General features: G+C 48.3%; 1 protein-coding gene across 7 annotated transcripts in view; it reads left to right on the plus strand.

Moving 5' to 3' along the window:
- TSNAXIP1 (translin associated factor X interacting protein 1) overlaps positions 1 to 18,472 on the plus strand; it is a 49,225-nt gene that overhangs the window by 13,772 nt on the left and 16,981 nt on the right. For 5 of the 7 annotated variants that reach the window (XM_030581468.1, XM_030581471.1, XM_030581470.1 and 2 more), the window contains exons 3-7: positions 554 to 660; positions 5,181 to 5,304; positions 7,352 to 7,445; positions 12,568 to 12,764; positions 16,771 to 16,906. In XM_030581468.1, coding sequence (XP_030437328.1) covers positions 554 to 660; positions 5,181 to 5,304; positions 7,352 to 7,445; positions 12,568 to 12,764; positions 16,771 to 16,906 — 658 coding nt within the window. Of the gene's footprint in view, positions 1 to 553; positions 661 to 5,180; positions 5,305 to 7,351; positions 7,446 to 7,970; positions 8,030 to 12,567; positions 12,765 to 16,770; positions 16,907 to 18,472 lie in introns of those variants that run through there. The other 2 variants (XM_030581475.1, XM_030581474.1) reach the window with 2 other exon arrangements.

The following is an 18,472-nucleotide window of genomic DNA, read 5'->3' on the forward strand; positions in this document are numbered from 1 at the left end:
TTTATTCACTCTAATTTAAGCTTTTACGTGCCAGGAATACATGTTAACCTTTTTAGAAGGTCTCTTTCTATAAGTCTATAATATATAACTAAACTATTGTTATATGTAAAGTAAATAAGGTTTCAAAATGTTTAAGAAACTTAATTTAAATTTAATTAAAATGCAGAGCCCCCCGGACTGGTGGCCAGGACCCCGGGCACTGTGAGTGCCACTAAAAATCATCGCGCGTGCCGCCTTCGGCACGCGAGCCATCGGTTGCCTACCCCTGCACTAGTTTAATGAACTAAACCACTCACTGCAGGTCTTTTTTCTTTTTTTTTTTAAGAAAAAGATAGAGAGAGAGAGAATAGTTCAGCTAGTCTTCGGATGTGGCTAACCCCAGCTGAGAGAAAGGGGTTTTCTGGCACCTTCTCTTTCCTGAGTTTAACTGTCCCTTAAGATCCTTCATTGGGCCATCTGTGCTTGTTCTAGAAAGGCACCTGCTTATTCGAACCCCAATTAGAAACACTGTGCACAGACGGATTTACAGGTGTGATTTCTGCTTTTCTTTCAGGCCTATCAGTTTTCTGTTGGAGGTCATTTGTCCACATGGCCTGCATATGCATCTGGGCAAGCTATCCTACAGAGTCGGAAACCCTGTTGTCTTCCAGAGGGGAGAAGGTAACACTAGCACTTTATTATTAAAAGTGCTAGGAAAAACTGCAGCATACAGCACTGAGTCTGGGAAATAGGCCCAGGATGTTCCAGGGTAGCAGAAAGTGGGCTTGCCTACACCCAGAAATTATAGAACAAAATCACCACCATTGCCACTCAGCTGAATCAGTGGGAACTCTAGTGTTTTGTGGGTTTTATGAGCCATGGCATTAAAGGATAAACGGGGTCTCCAATGGGCATTTTGACTTCCCCTATAGTGATCTTCTCATCTGGGAAAAAAGTCCTGGCTTGCAGCTTCCTGAACAGGCCGGTGTTCTGAAATATGCGTGCGTCATGCACCTTTCCGGGCCAGCCTGCATTAATGTCAATGAAATGCCCACGATGATCCACAAGTGCCTGGAGAACCATAGAGAAATACCCCTTCTGCCCTGGCCCATATGCAGCTTGCCTGTGTGCAACAATCGTCCCCCCCGCCCCCTTGGCACAGCGGCACGGACATGTTAGCCTGACTGGGACAAGGAGCACAGTAGCTCTGCCAAGGAAACTGTGCAAGCGGATTGCCCAGCTTCTGCATGAGACCTTTGAAGAGATCACTGAGGCCAATTACCATGATGTGAGAGAGCACATCAATGCCCTATTCCACATCTAGGCATGCATGCAGCCCTAACCCTTCAACCCTCCTTGGCCCAGGAGCCCAAACTGAATAACTTCCTTCCCAAAATAAAAGCCGCTTACTAGGAACCTCCTCTGGTGTTTGTCCTTCCCCAAGCGCCAGCCGCCATGACTGTCTACCTTCCTCCTGCCTTGAGAATGGCTCCTGGCTGCAAGCATCTAGGGATGCCAGGGTGTCTTCCTTCTCAGCACCCTCACTTGCACTTTCCTCCTCCTCCCTTGTTGAACTGGGCTTTGAAGTGTCCATGGTGGTCCTTGGAGTGGAGGTGGGCTCACCCTCAAGTATCACGTCCAGCTCTTTGTAGAAATGGCAGGTTGTGGGGACACCACCGGAGCAGCGTTTCCATCACAGGTTTGCGGTAGGCATTCCACAGCTCCTGCATTTTAACCCTGCACTGCAGTGCATCCTGGTCATGGCCCCTTTCCATCATGTCCCTTGATAACTACCTGGAGGTATCGTAATTCCTATGGCTGGAGCGCAGCTGGGCCTGGACAGCTTCCTCCCCTCAAACACTGATGAGGTACAGCACCTTGCCATTGCTCCATACTGGGGATTGCCTGGCGGGTAGAGGCATGGTCACCTGGAAAGATTCGCTGAGGGCACTCCACGCTTGGCTGAGCAAACAGGAAGGGGATTTTCAAAATTCCCAGAGAATTTAAAGGGTGGGTCTGACAGTTGGTCACCTGAGGGCAGGGCAGTAGAGTTCAAAGTGATGACCAGAGTGGCTAGAACAGGCATAGTGGGACACTTCTGGAGGCCAATCAGAGCACATTAACAGACCAGGGCATCCACACAGGCACTGCAGCACTCCAGTGGGGGCGCATCAAACATCATTCCACTCGCCAAGGTGGAGTACCAGGAGCGCTCTAGCCTCGGAGTCCGGGTGCTCTACATGCCTTGCCAGTGTGGACGTGTCGTGAGTTAGAGTGCACGGGGCTGCTTTAATGCATTCTAACTTGCAAGTCTAGCCATGCCCTTAGAGACTAACAAATTTATTTGGTCATAAGCTTTTGTGGGCTAAAACCCACTTCATCAGATGCATGGAGTGAAAAATACAGTAGGCAGGTATAAATATGCAGCACATGAAAAGATGGGAGTTACCTTACCAAGTGGGAGGTTAGTGCTAATGAGGCCAATTCAGTTAGGGTGGATGTGGCCCATTCCCAACAGCTGACAAGAAGGTGTGAGTATCAACAGAAGGAAAATTATTTTTTATAGTGACCCAGCGACTCCCAGTCTTTATTCAGGCCTAATTTGATGGTGTCAAGTTCGCAAATTAATTCCAGTTCTGCAGTTTCTCGTTGAAGCCTGTTTTTGACTTTTTTTGTTGAAGAATGGCCACTTTTAAGTCTGTTGTTGAGAGTTCAGGAAGGTTGAAGCACTCTTCTACTGGTTTTTGAATGTTACAATTCTTGATGTCTGATTTGTGTCCATTTATTCTTTTGCATAGAGGCTATCCAGTTTGGCCAATGTACATGGCAGAGGGGCATTGCTGACACATATCACATTGGTAGATGTGCAAGTGAATAAGCCCCTGATGGCATGGTTGATGTGGTTACGTCCTATGATGGTGTCCCTGGAATAGATATGCATACAGAGTTGGCAGTGGGGTTTGTTGCAGGGATTGGTTCCTGGGTTAGTATTTCTGTGGTTTGGTGTATAGTTGCTGGTGAGTATTTGCTTCAGGTTGGAGGGCTTTCTGTAAGTGAGGACTGGCCTGTCTCCCAAGGTCTGTGAGAGTGAGAGATCATACTTCAGTATAGGTTGTCGATCCTCAATGATGCGCTGGAGAGGTTTTAGTTGGGGGCTGTAGGTGATGGCTAGTGGCGTTCTGTTACTTTCTTTGTTGGGCCTGTGCTGTAGTAAGTGACTCCTGGGCACCCTTCTGGCTCTGTCAATCTGTTTCTTCACTTCCCCAGATGGGTATTGTAGTTTTAAGAACACATGATAGAGATCCTGTAGGTGTTTGTCTCTGTCTGAGGGATTGGAGCAAATGCAGTTGTATCCTAGGGCTTGGCTGTAGACAATGGATCTTGTGTAGGAGAGGACATCAGTCTCCCTGGAAACTCAATAACAGACTTAAAAGTGTCAAGTATCAGAGGGTAGCCGTGTTAGTCTGGATCTGTAAAAGCAGCAAAGAATCCTGTGGCACCTTATAGACTAACAGACGTTTTGGAGCATGAGCTTTCGTGGGTGAATACCCACTTCCTCAGATGCATGACATGCATCTGAGGAAGTGGGTATTCACCCACGAAAGCTCATGCTCCAAAACGTCTGTTAGTCTATAAGGTGCCACAGGAGTCTTTGCTGCTTTTACAGACTTAAAAGTGGCCATTCTTCAACAAAAAAACTTCAAAACCAGACTTAAACAAGAAACTGCAGAACTGGAATTAATTTGCAAACTTGACACCATCAAATTAGGCCTGAATAAAGACTGGGACTTGCTGGGTCTCTACAAAAAATAATTTTCCTTCTGTTGATACTCACACTTTCTTGTCAACCATTGGGAATGGGCCACCTCCACTACAACTGAATTGGCTTCGTTAGCACTGACCCCCCACTTGGTAAGGCAACTCCCATCTTTTCATGTGCTGTATATTTCTACCTGCCTGCTGAATTTTTCACTCCATGCATCTGATGAAGTGGGTTTTAGCCCATGAAGACTTATGCCCAAATAAATGTGTTAGTCTCTAAGGCGCCACAAGGACTCCTCTTGTTTTTGCAGACTCTAAGAAGCTTTGATGATATGATAATTAAGAGGTCTGGGAGATTTTAAATGTAACTGTTGTTAATTAGCACAATGTAGCAAGTATGGATGAGGGGATAGGAAAAAGGCACCCTTGTCCTAGAGAGTTCTTGGTTTCCTGCGCAAAGAACTCAGATTTTCTCTGAGTCATCTGAAACTAATCAGTTGGCATTTATTATCTCCTGGTACAGCACCCTCAGCCTGGCTTTGTATACCAAAAAGGTATCCTGGTGGGGGAGACATACTGTAGGTGGCTGAAGAATTCTAATGTCAGCATGCCAGGAATAGCCCTTCCCCCAAGGGGAATGCCTTTACCCCACCCTCCATTTCCAGACCTTTCAGGCCTCTTCCTGGGTATCCCGCCTAGGCGGTCAGGTGCTTTCCAGGACAGAGTTGACTACAACTCCTGTCAGCCAACAGGGCAGGCTCCAACAGGAACAAAGTCAATTGATGTAAATAAGCATTCAAGTAAATTTGGCTGCATCTGAATCCTGTATTGCTGGTGACTGGGAGTTGTCACCTCCCTACAGGCCAGCAGCTTGGCCAGCCAGCCAGGACATTGGAGGCTAGCCCTGGTTGTGAGGTTAGTAATGGGAAGTGGGTTGGTGAAAGGTGAGGCACCGCATACACATGGAGGAGCAGACAGACAAACTCTCTCACGCACACACCTTGATGAGAACTCCAATGCCAGATTGCCAGATCTCCTCTAGTTTTGGGCCTAGATGGGAGGACAGAAAATGTAATGGGGGGAAAACCTGCTCTCTGCCTCAAATACACACTGTACTCCAGACTGACACAAATAGAGATGGACTCCAATACTTCTTTTCACAGATATTCAGCAGGATAAAATGTGTGTCCCTTTGTAGTGCAACCTATTTATGAGGCACAGCCCTGTTGAACCTGAGTTGTGTGGGCAAGTCTGGCTGGGTGGCAATCGAATCTGCCGCTGTTCCTTTCAGCCACTCTCTCATATTGGAAAGATGTACCGCTACAGTAAAGTGATCCAGTCTAAAGCTATGAGGGGTGGGAGGAGAGAACCCTAGGGCTCATTGATTGTAAACTGTAGATGTGGTAGAATTTTGCCTGTCATTTTCTGTCTGTCTGCAGCAAGAAACAGGCTTCTCTTACCATTGCAAAACCACGATACCTGGAGGAGCTGGAATGCTACCTAAGGAAAGAGCTGCAGTCTCTGGACCTGACTAAAGAGAACACTCAGGAACTTAAGCTCCAGGTCTGATGGAAGGGAGACACTGGTGAATTCAAACATCAGTGCAGAGTGGGATGGATTTTTTTTTTTTAACTGGCCATTCATAGGTTGCTTAAAAGAAAAGCAGATGGAAAGAGAAGTCCCTTTGGCCAGTGCTGAATGAGAACTGGCTTTGCTTGGCACTTTAAAGCAATGTGCACAAAGCAGTGTAACTGTGCTCTGATGATAACACTTAGCACCTCCTAGAACACTTCAGATTTTCTTGAGCAGCCACTACCTCATTTCTCCGTTGGTTTTTGGAAATGTGAATGGGCCTTAGAATGCAACTCGTGGGCCAAATGCAGTTGCTGAAGTTCCAGACTATGGCCTACATGCAGTATCTTACACTACTATGATACAAATAAACAGGTCCCACACTGGACCAGGACCCCATTCTCCCAGGCCAGGGTTCCAAGCTAACAGATCACGGATCAAATCTGACCCCAAGACCCATTTCTCCAGCCTCATGCAAGACTGGGCATGGGTCACTGAGTCCCCCTCCTCCTGCTGAGCCCCTTTGTAGAGCCTCGCTGACAAATGTGCAAATGGAGAGGCTTCTTCCTTCTCTCTTCTCTGCCCCTGCTGAGCACTAGCCTCAGAGGAGTGGCTGCTTCTCCCTGCCTCCCCTTCTGCAGATCAGATCACCCCAAGTTCAGAGAAGCAGCTCTTGCTCTACTCCCCCCACTCACATAATTTGGGGGTGTGGAGACAGAGACAAATCCCCAAAGGGGCCACAGGAGAGGGGAAAGAACCCCAGTGGGGGTGAGGGGAAAGGGTTGGGTGGAGGGGAATAAAGAGAGGTAACTGGACAGAGGGAAGGAGGTTTCATAAATGAGAAATTTCTTTAAGTAAACTCCCCAGCTGCCTCAGTAAAGGGGTCCAGTCTGCAGTCAGTGAGACTGGGAAGTCTTTCCTGGTGAATGGTACTCCAGCCCAGGGACACTGACTGAAAGGGACTAATTTCCACTCCCTCCCAAATGAGTTTGACCCTCTTGTGCAGAGCACTGACCATACAGGTAGGGAGAGACAATCCCTGCGCAGCTGCCCTTAGTGTCTAAATAGACAACACTGACAATGGGGCAAAACAGTGTCTTTTTTCGCTTATCTTTAGTACGGAGGCACACCCCATGGTGATCAGAGAGTTCAGCATGCAGTGGGGATGTGAGGAACTCTGAGGCACTGCCAGGAATGCCTTTCTTAGTTAAAATGAAATGAATAGAAGAAAATAGAAGTGGTTCATTACAGAGATGTCTACAGGAATATAGTCCCTTTACAGTTATCTGTTACTGCTGTAGCTGTTCTGCTTGGCAGTAAATATCTGTATTAAACAAGGGAAAAGTTATAAAAAAGACCAGATTACTTGGTTTCATGTCCAGGTCTAGCTCTATAGTGGCTTGGAATTTTACATGGAATTTGGTGTCACTAGATAGCTCCTGTTCCAGGCTTTCAATGAATACCAAGCACTGGCACCAAATGTAAGGGATTTTGGAGATATTGGGAATAAACAGCATGTTATAATTATCTTGAACTCTAAGGGCAAACCCTGATCAGACACAACTGGCTCATATTCTGCAAATAACTTAGCTACCACACAGAACAAAACTTGCTTACCCCAAAACCTGAGGTCCTGTCAGCTCTGCTCAGACACTGAAGATCCCATGGCATTTTTCATATGATTGGGGATTTGCCCTGTGATACTTGGCCAAACTTTCCCATTGCCCGACTGTCAACATTTCCCATTCTTGTCTGTCATTCTCCACCCCAGAGGTTGTTGCATTTCAATGGCAAAGCTGGAAATATATTTTTTGTGACTTACTTTGGGATCCAATTCTCAATATGCAGATAATGTAATAGTGTTTATTTTGTTAAGACTTTACAGTATTTTTAAAAGGATGTTGACAACTACATCATAATCTGTGCAGTCATTAAGACAGCAACAGTGATTGCCTCAACAGCTAGCCCCAAAGTTCTAGATAAGGAAAATGAACAGAGTCCTTGATAGTGCTCCCTCTCTCTCTCTGTCTTCCGTTAGCCTTATAGAGAGATCTTTGAGTTCTTCATAGAAGACTTCAAAACCTACAAGCCCCTGCTGTCTGCCATAAAGAATGAGTATGAAGTTACATTGGGTAAGATCTTGGATTCTGTTCTGCTGGGAGTAACAATCATTCTAGACAGGTGGCTTTACGCAGTAGATTAGCAGTATCAGATAGTTACAGGATGAGCAGTAGAGGCAGGCTTCAATGGCAAAATAATAATACATGGGCTCTTGTTAACTACCTCTTGTACTTACTGTGAACCGGAGAGTCTGTCTGTCTAATGATCTGTTGGTTCTGCCTCACTGATGAAGAATTTCCACCCATCCAGCTCCAGAATGGACACAAGCCAGGCAGCAGCAGGGCCTCAACTCTGCCCCGGAAGGACCACTCTCATGGTGGAGTGGGCCGATGTTTTTAATGATGTTAATCCAATTGCATTGGAAACTATGGTTGGGATAACAGTTATAGCAGGGCAGGCAAAGACTGAACTGACTGCTTCCAGGTAGCTCCTAGTGTACATCAAACGTGTCCAGTGCTCAGAGGTCACAGCAATGTATGCTTTCTAAACACTGCAGATGGATAGAAATAGACTAACCAGCCACTCATCTCACACAGGCCAGCGACCAGCTGTCAGATGGTAGAAGTTCCATCTCCATTGAAGCAGTGTCCTGGAGGTGAAATATTCTATGTCCCATTACCATTCCCCTGGACCAGCTAGTCCCAAAACCTTTCTTTGTGCAACAGTATCCTGGATGGTGGCAGCAGGCTCTTAACTGGGGAAAGAAGACCGTTTTAACTATGAATTTAAACCATTAAGACAATTTCCCCTTGAGCAGTTTGACCACCTCAATCTAGTGGTGATTTGGTTCCAAGAGTTCCCTCCATGGTCTGGGTTCCATACCCCACTCAGGCAAAACTGTGTTGCTTCTTAAACATCTAAATTTAGATGTTTATTTTACCCTTCCATGTACGTTAGGGTGCAATGTTCCCCATAGAGTCTAGGGGCACCCAACAACATGTGTTTATAATACAACTGTTTTTGGAAACCAAGTGAATACGTTGGCTTGCCTGGAGAATCTAGCTGCCATGGTAACAAATGGATTTGGAAGCTTTAAGATTAAAAAGAAAACTGGAGCAGGGATATGTTGTTTTTTAAGTTTAGGGTGGGGATCCTGCCATCTCTCTCCGTTGTGAGGAGCTACCCACTTTTCCCTATTAAAGTTTTCCCCCTATCTATGAGCCTCACAGAGCCACCATCCTTTCAATGAGAGATGGCTGGAGGGGACAATAATCAAGTGAGTTCTCTGCCTCACTCTGTGCAGCACACATGATGGGTTATGACTCATTCCATTCCTAGGATTTGTCTTTATTCTGCATTTATGCAATACTGCATATATACATACAAACCTTAGCGTGAGCTCGTCTGAGCTGGGTTTCTCCCTGCAGAACTTCCTGTCCCTCCTCCACATTCTCTCTTGCTGCAGAAGGATTTTCAGTCTTATGCTCCTGAATCAGAGCCAATGAGTCAGCACCAGTCTGCAGTCAGAGTGAGTCAATAGAATAGCTCTGTACCTGAAGTCTGACTCTCAGTCACAGGAATTTGGTTGCAGCAAGTCAGAATTACTCTTCAATTGCTGGATGGTTTGTATGGACTGAACAAAAAGAGACACCCTCCCTATCCCAAGGGATGAGCATGCTATCTCTGTAGCACTTCATCTCCTGTTGAAACTGAAACCAAGCCTCTACTATGGCAACATACTTTGACTGTGTGTGCCACGTTTTACATCATAGCCAGTTGGGCCTTATCTTGCTAGTGCGAGTGACTCGGCAGCTGTCTCATTCCCTATTAGCTCTTGTGAGTAACCAAAGCGCACTAGGCTTGTGCTAGTTGGTGCGCTGTCTCCTAGAAAACAACTTTCTGAAGTAAAATCTTCTTGTGAACATGAAGACGTTAAGCATAAGCCAGAAAATAAAGCTGTGGGAGCGAAGCTTTGCAGACCGCCCCCCCCCCCCCAGCTATTTGTACTAATTCTTAGAAACATTTAGCGTTGCTGGAAACTCCATAAAGAGTAGAGTTCAGTAAGAGGGTCTGTCTTCACTGCAGAGTAAACTTGAGTTATCTGCACTCCAGTTACTATTTCAAGTTAGCCTCACTCAACTGAAAGTGGCCACACTGTAAAACAGCACTCGAGCTGTTGTGTACTGACACTGGTGCCGCACTCACTGGTATGTAGCACTGGGCTTTCTGGGGCCACGTACTGTGGTTTAAGCCAGTAGTCTTCAACCTTTTTACACCCAAGATCACTTTTTAATTTAAGGGCAATCCAGGATCTACCCCACCCCTTCCACGAGGCCCTGCGCCTTCCCCAAAGCCCCACCCCACTCATTCCATCCTCCCCCCCATCACTTGCTCTCCCCCACCCTCACTTACTTTCACTGGGCTGGGGTTGGGGTTTGGGAGGGGGTGCAGGCTCTGGGCTGGAGCTGACGGGTTCACAGTGGGGGAGGGGGCTCTGGGCTGGGGCAGAGTGTTGGAGTGCAGGAGGGGTACAGGGTGCTGGCTCCGGGAAGGGGCTCAGTGCTGGGGTTTGGGCTGCAGCCTCCTGCCGGGCAGCACTTACCACTAAGGCAGGGTCCCTCGCTACCCTGGCCCCACGCCGCTCCTGGAAGGGGCCAACACGCCCTTGTGGCCCCTGAGGCGGAGGGCTGGTGGCACATGGCTTCACACGCTGCCCCTGTCTGCAAGAACCACCCCTGCAGCTCCCATTGGCCGCAGCTTCCCATTCCCAGCCACTGAGAGCTGCAGGGGCAGTGTTTGCAGGCTGGAGCAGTGCATGAAGGGAGACCCCTGCCCAGGGGGCCACGCTAGCTGCTTCCAGCATCAGTGTGGGGGCATGGCAGGCAGGGAGCCTGTCTTAGCAGCAGCCCCGCTGTGCCACTGGAGATCGTGATTGACTGGGAGATCCTCTAGGATCGACCAGTTGATTGCGATTGACCGGTTGGTGACCACTGGTTTAAACTGAGCCGCTCTGTGGATCCTTTCACAGTGAATCGTCAGTTGTTGCTTGACACATGGGGAGAGTTGGAGGAAGGCATTGGAAGACTTAGGAGCACTTGAGTGGCTTTAGCCTGCAGCCACACAGCAGAGTGATCATCTTAGCAGCTGACAAGTTGCGCTTACTTGAGTTTTAGCTTATACCCCTGGTGGGCCAGCTCACGCAATTTAAAACCATCACCACCCTACACTGAAGAGGTTTTGTGTGTGGACAAGACACAAGTGAAAGGCAACACTCAAGTTATAAACTGAGTTAATTTTGCAGTGGAGACAAGCTCACAATCTTTTGAAAGGACAACACTTTCCCAAGAGAGACTACTTGTCTCTGGAAAGTGACTGGTTGTGCTGAAGTGTCTAGATTCCACAGGAAATTATGAAGGTTAGAAACAGCAGGTGCAATCTCCTAGTAAGCTCCCTGGTTACAGAGATTTTTTCAAAGCCAGAAGGTAGCTGGGTGACTTCCACTACCTGCGTTGGAAAATGTGAGTAAAATAGCACGTGTCACCATAATGTCACGACTTAGGATGGTGTGAGGGATGGTGTGTTGTATCTCTAGTGTGCCGGTAACAGGAGTAAATGTAATCCTTTGGGTTACTACAGAAACTGGATCTTTCACTTTTCTTTGCCAACAGTCTGTTATTTGAGTTCACCTGATGAGAACTGGCAATGGCTGGACTCAGCATATCCTAGGACCCTCCCTACACAGGGCTTTTTACCACAGTCTGCCTCACTTGCTCTAGCACAGCTCCACAAGTGGCAGCAATGGTGAGAACAGCAGTGTAGAGTTGCTGTGGGTGATTTTAACAGCACCTTCTCTAGACCTGCCCTGAGCAGGTGGTGAAAGTCCTGGTGGCTGCTTTACTCTGGTGCTCCCCCGAGTGCTACTATGAGGGGAGCTGCCCCAGTGTACGTGCAACAGTGGGAAAACTTGACAAAAAAAATAAGACACCTCAGGGTATTCACAGCCCTGGAGTGAAATCGCCTGTGCATCATTTTTAGTGATAGTGGGATGAGAAATAGTGCCTCCTATTCTAGGATTGCATGCACTTTAAGTTGTAAAATGCAGAACATCCTACAGATAAATACAATGACAGGACATTGGTGGAAGAGAGCAAGTTGGACTGTCTGGACCACACCAGCAATTCTTTCCTTCCATTCACTCCTCTCTCCAGAATGCATGTTTGCTGGCTCAACACAGCAGTTACTATGGCAGAGCCCTTGATGTGCTAGCTGAACTCAGCACACACGGCATCTTTGAGCAACTCCTTTAATCCTGGCAGCATTTGGTCTCATAAAAATAGGAAAGACAAGCAATCAAAACCCACGGCATCTTACTGTGTATTTGTAGCTGGAATATCAGCAATAGAATAAGTGCTATCACTATGTCTACCCCATAGGTGAGTTTAAGAAAAAATGTATTTCAGTGGAAGGTCCGAATTAGAGCAGAGCCCTTGGGTTCTGTCAGAGGAGTCGGAGAGAAGGGTGGGAAAGGCGCGAGAGTCGTCATGGGCAATCTCCTGGAGGAGGCAAAGGGAAGAGAGCCTGGTAAGAGGGAGGAGCATCCTCAAAAGGGAAGAGAAATCATGGTTGGGAGTGACCGGATGTTCCTGACAGTCACTCCTAGGGGAGCAGCACACATGTGGCTGTGGATCTAGAGGCCAATATCTCCAGCAGGAGTCGCGTGGAGGATTCAAGCTCTTTCTTTGTGATAGCGAGTGGGTAACGAGCTACCAGCTGACTCTACCACACCAATCTGCCATTCCTGAAATCCTGCCGTTCCACTCTGGGAGATCTGCTAAAGCAAAACGTGGGGGGTGCTGGCCACCTCTGAAAAGAAGAAAATCATGGGTGCTCAAAAAAGCCAGAGATCCTTTTTGCACTTAGTGTTTGGAACCAATATAAAAAGCAGTGAATTAAGATCAGCAGCCCACATGGAGCTTATACCTATAGGAAGAGAGATCAGCAGAATACAGTGCCAAAAGCTAGAATTCTGAAGAAAACCAGCCTTCAGCTGCTCACCATAGCAGGTGGAGGAAAAACTTGCTGGTTTTGTCCCAGATTCCAGTTGTGAACAGTAGGTCTTAGATAGGACTATGGAATTTGATTCGTCTGCCTATTGAATCCTTAATTACGAGAGCCCACCCTTTCCTCCTGTAGCTCACCTGAGGGAGAAGATCCGCTCCCTGGAGCCCTTGAAGGCAATGCTGGTGTCTGTGTCAGATGAGTGCACCCGGCAGATCGTGGCACTGCAGGAAGAGGAGAAGGCTGAAATAACGATGCTGAAGAAAGAGAAACTGTATTTGTTAAAGCTTATCGACAAAATGAAGGAGGAGAAGGGCTCCCTGCAGACTCAGGTAAAGTGGGATAATGATCAGCCAGATGTTTCCCACCCCAGCCTTATGCATCAAGTCCCAGACAGCCCGATCCTGCTCCCACTAAGCCAATGGGAGCAGACACAGGCTTGGTAAGGTGCTGATGATTTGGCGTGCTCAGCCTGATTCAGTGCTAATGCAGAGTTCTCCAGTGCAATGTTCCCTGCAGATGGCATGTTCCACTCTGCTATGCTGACAAAACTCTGCTGAGTTGTGGGTGTAGGTTTGTCTTCCCTGATGCTTAATTTGTAATGAAAGAGGCGTCAGGGCTCAATCAATTTTTTTACTTTCATAACTGACGTAGCAAGCCCAGGGGTGCCCGGGCTATGAACTGCCAAGCCTAGAGGTGCAGTGTTTTCCCCAGCCATCATGTCAATGCTTTTCACTGTGTCTGTGGACACAATACATGGGATGGGCACATTACTGACACGTGACAAAGCCACAAATGAGTTATTTAGCTCCTCCCTCATGAGTGTTGAGAAAAATATAGCAACCACAGAACAAAATCTATTACTCTAAAAGAGATATAAAAACGGTCTTGATGATAAACACCAATGTCTCATGGCCCTGCCGAGCTGGACGTGACTACTGAGTCTAGCTCTAATTCTCCCTCTTCCAGTGGGATGAAGATCAGACCACAAGACATCAGATATAAAGCCATGACATTTTTATGTATAGAAAGGATGTCCCTGGCCTGGATTTTGGGCAGATGATTTTCTGTGGGAAACCCCCATTTAGGGGAGGAGGAGGAAATATTTAAAATGGCTGAAGTTGCTAAGAACCGTGGAATACTAGATGAGTCCCAGGGGAGGCGAGTTAGTGAGCAGAGAGCCAGTCAGCAGTGGATGGGAAATGCATTTGAGCTCATGGCTCCAAAGTGTGCCACGTGACTCCCATTTCCATGTCTGTGTGTGGGTGTACCTGTATCTACCTGTCCATATTGTAGCTATCATTCATTTTATTGTAGGCGAAGTATCAGAGGGGTAGCGGTGTTAGTCTGGATCTGTAAAAGCAACAAAGAATCCTGTTATAGACTAACAGACATATTGGAGCATGAGCTTTCGTGGGTGAATACCCATTTCATCGGATGCATGCAATGAAGTGGGTATTCACCCACGAAAGCTCATGCTCCAATACGTCTGTTAGTCTATAAGGTGCCACAGGACTCTTTGCTGCTTTTACAGCGAAGGCTGCCTAACATTTCCCATTTATAAGCTTTCAGTTGCTTATAACTTTGTCAAACAAACTGCTCAGGCTAGAATATGAGGTGTCTGTCTGTCACAGGGGTGCACCTCCTTCTGGCCTCATCTAGGGAGTTGCTCTGCAAGGTCAATGCCACTTCCTGCAGTTGTACTCCAGCACTCTTACTCCCTCAGGATTCATCTGCTCCCACTTTGTGGCTTGGTCCTCTGACCGAGGCCCTGTAGTCCTCCCCTCCCACTGTATCAACATCTCTCAGGACCCACTGTCCTAGGCAGTCTTCTCTTTCACTTGCCCCTTAATGGTGCCACTTCTCCAGTGGCTGGTAGGGGAATCCAGCCATGCCCTCTACATGGGATTCCAGCCCAGGGATCTTACAACAACCAGGCTCTGTCAGCACAGTCTTATCCCTGGGCTGCTTCCTACCTCGCCTCCTCTCACCTTAAGAGTGACTGCAGCTTCTCCCTCCGCCACCCCCAGCTGCTCTCAGCTACTGAACTTTATACAAGCCCCTCCTGTTCCTGTTCCTGTTCCTGTCCAGCAGAGCCTTGTCTCTAATTAGTCTGAGTGCCGCCCTCCCTCGCCCCACTCCTCCTCCAGGTGCAGACAAGGAGGTTAATTGGCCCATGTAGCTACCGTAACCCCTTCAGCCATGTGTGGGGTGGGCACCCCATGCCCCATCACACTGCCTCCTGTGGATTTTTTGTTTAAGTTTCAGCAAGAAGGGTGTTAAGCTGTTGTGACAAAGTGGGGATTTTTCCCTTGTTGTGTTGTATGTGAGCCTACGTGAGTCTTACTGTTTTGCTTGAATGCTGTGTGCCTCAGTTTCCCTGTGTATTGCACCAATGTCTAGGTGGTGGGAATAAGGGGGTGTGACTTTTGTGGAGGCTGCTCCAGCTGCCTGCACCGATGCTATGGCCACCCCTTCGTAACCTGAGACTCAGGAGAGGGATGCGACCAAGTGATTCTTGGCCTGAGAAGTGAGACGAAGGCCAAAGGAGGAACAATGGACAGGGCAGGGCAGGGGCCAGGCAGCTGGAAGCGGGTCAGTCTCGGCTGGCTTGTGATGCAGGGGAAGGATCAGAGCCCTGGCTCTGGGCTCCCCTCCCCCCAAGATGGACTTAGCTGAAAGTCATTGATTTCTGTTCCAACAAGTTCTGTCCTATGCTGTGTTCCTGTTGACTAATAAACCTTCTGTTTTACCGACTGGCTGAGAGTCACATCTGGCTGCAGAGTTGGGGTGCAGGGCCCTCTGGCTTCCCCAGGTGCCCTGCCTGGGTGGACTCGCTGGGAGAAGTGCAGAGTGTGGCATGGATGCTGAATGCTCCATGGTCAGACCCAGGAAGGTCAAAGCTGTGTAAGCATCTTGCCCTGGAGACAGTCTGCTCAGAGAGAGGAGGCTCCCCCAGAGTCCTGACTGGTTTTGAATGGAGTAGTTCCAAAGCCTCACCCCGGTGACTCCATGAAACTGTTTCTAAAAAAGAAGTTAGGAGAAAACTTATCAAGCTTAGTCTCGAAGCCAGATATGTCTTCTGCTCCCACTACTCCCCTTGGAAGGCTGTTCCAGAACTTCACTCCTCTGATGGTTAGAAACCTTCATCTAATTTCAAGTCTAAACTTCCTGATGGCCAGTTTGTATCCATTTGTTCTTGAAGCTGGAACTTGAAATGGGGCAGGGGTGAGGAAGTGCCTCTTGCTGGCCTCATTAAAATCCACCCACATCTAGCTGACCTGTGAATACTGAGCATCACCATTTGCACCTGCTTAGCGAAAAGCTAAGCAGTTTATCAGCTCCAACCCTTCCATCTGCACTGAGCATGCTCCAGCCACATGGCGCTTCCTAACATGCTGTCCATCCACACTGAGCATGCTTCTTGCAGCCACAGAGCTAGAACTCCTGACTGGGGGACAGCGCAGCAGCTGCTGTCACCCCATTGGCCATGGGGAAGGCAGGGGTTAGGCAAGCAACTGTAAGGGTGGGAAACACAGTTCCCTCTAAATGCAAAGGTCAATCTCCCCCTCCTCTTCTTGGCTTGAAGGTGCAGCTCGCCACCCCACCCACCGCTCCTATTTCAGTCTATTTTAACCACTGGGGGAGGAGTTCTGGGCACCAGGCAGGCACAGACCATGAGTTCCAGTCTCAGCTCCTCACTGACCCGTGCTAATGGTTCTGTGCACTTCACAGTCCTTCTTGATCAGCAGATCCTCATGCCCCTGCATTGTACAGCTGGGGTAACAGAGGGGTTGCACAATGTCACTTCTGGCAGATCTGGGAATGGAAGCTGGGGCCAGATTCTCTGCAAGCCTCTCAGAGGTTCAGATTATGGGGGGATGGTGTTGGGGGGTAGCACGGGACAAAGGTGGTTTAAGATAACTTTGTATATGTACAATACTACAACCAAAAAATGTAAAAGAATGCTATTAAGGTTGCAAAATCAATCACTCAAAAGGGAGGAAATACCAAAATTCATGCTGCCTTTGCAACCTTAATTTGACCCCCTGGTGCATATGCATTATGATACAGGCTTTAAGTACATGATCATGTGCTGTTTTCCCACAGGAGCCTGCCTCATTCAGTGCACAGGGTGGACAGTGCTCAGGGAATGAGCAGCTATTCACCATTTTGTTTTCTCCTCGTTGTGTGTGTGGCCCCAGGCCTTATTTACTGTACACTATTCAAACCCTGCTCTGAAGAGAGAATGATTAGTTTTCTCATGGGCTTGTCACTGATGCTCATCTCTACAGTCTCTGAGATCTTGAGTTCAGCCCACCATCCTGTCCCCTGCAGGTGAACAAGCTGCGGAAGAACGTGGCCAAGGAATACATGCGCTACATTAATGAGTGTGACGCACGCAAGCTGCTGCTAGCAGATCTGAATGAAATGCGCAACCAGCAGTTGGAAATGTCGCTTCGCCAAGTCCAAGGTAGAGAAAGCGAATTTTTCTAAGAGTTTATCCTGTAACAAGCCCCAAACCCCGAGCCACATAACCAGCATTGCACAGAAGACTCAGCACTCACCCACTACTTAGCATAACAGGTGTTCTGGGGCCAGATACTGCAAGGTGCTGAGAGCCCTTAATACCTTTTGACTTCAGTGGAAGTTGCTGGTGCTCAAGGATCTTGTGACTGGCAGGCTGCAAGGTCAAGCCCTCAGAACCAGCAAACCTTCTGGAAGTCCAGGATCTTGAGCATTTGTGTTTACAAAACTGCTCTGAGTTTGTGCCCGTCAGGTTACTTGCCAGTGATAGTGATTCTTTGAGTAGGTGGCCCCTGCAGAGTCACCCTCTGGGATGCTTTCACTCCCAGTGCTGCTGGTTGGGAACTTGCTAGAAGGCACTAGCTTGGTGTCCACATGAGTGCCCCATATCTGGCTTTGAATGTTCAGACACAAAGAGAGTGCATCCCTGCTTCTGCTCTGTCCCTTCCCGCCAACCCAAATCCAGCCTAGGACTTTGAACATGGGTAAGGAGGGCAGGGAATGTGGGTCCACAAAGATAATTTACTCCAAGAGCTACAGTTCCTGGTAAGTAGCCTATTTTAGTATTGAATGTTTGCATTACAATAGCAGCCAGAGGCACCAATGGGGATTGAAGCACTAATAAACAAACTAGTGAAATATAAGCTAGACGGAATGGGTGCATAACTGGTTGAAAAAACATTCCCAGAGAGTAGTTATCATTGGTTCACAAGTCAAGCTAGAAGGACAGGTCGAGTGGGGTCCCACCCCCACCCTTGTGTATGTGATCATTACAGCACTGCCGAGTCTCCCAAATTCTGGCCCTGCTGTGCGAAGCTTCCAGCTACTCTCCAATCCCGTTTTTCCTCCTCCTCAATTCTGGAGGAGCAGGTCCACATCTGCTCCTCCTTCAGCCCAGCAATTTACTGTACGTTTCCTCAGCCCCACAGCAGATCTGTCCTCCCAGTCCCACGTTTGCTTCTCCTATAGTTCCTGGGTTCTTCAACCCACCTTCCCGCTCCCAGACAGGGTGTTCCCGGGGGGGAAGAGGCACCATCCTGCCCCTGTTGCTCAGAGGAGGGAAGAAGGGATGGAGCCACCCTGAGCTACTGTGCTCTTTAGTTCCCTCTTCCCCCCACCCCCATCTCGTGAGTGGAGTGTCAGCTCCTGGGGAAAGGGGAGAGAGTTCTGTCTGCCCCCTGCAGAAGCCCTGATTGGCTGCTCTTCCCCTGGAGGTGGGGCAGTGGGGAAGGCAGCCAGTCAGATGGGGTTTTCCCCCCCAGGCAGGGCTGACATTCACAAGAGGACTGGAGATTCTCATGCCATGAGCAGATGGGCTCCAGCCCTAGCCAGTCTCATGTGACTCAAACTGTCAAAAGCTGGGAACACTGGGACTGCTGCACTGCCTCTGTAGCGACAGCACATCAGAACCTCTGGGGGCTTTAATAACACTCACCTGAGGACGTGCCTCCAGAGAGCTGGGCTCGCAGTTACAGCCCTCCATCTGACTGTGCACTGACAACTCTTGTTTAAA

The sequence above is a fragment of the Gopherus evgoodei genome, chromosome 12, assembly GCF_007399415.2.
Source record: "Gopherus evgoodei ecotype Sinaloan lineage chromosome 12, rGopEvg1_v1.p, whole genome shotgun sequence".
NCBI lineage: Eukaryota > Metazoa > Chordata > Testudines > Testudinidae > Gopherus > Gopherus evgoodei.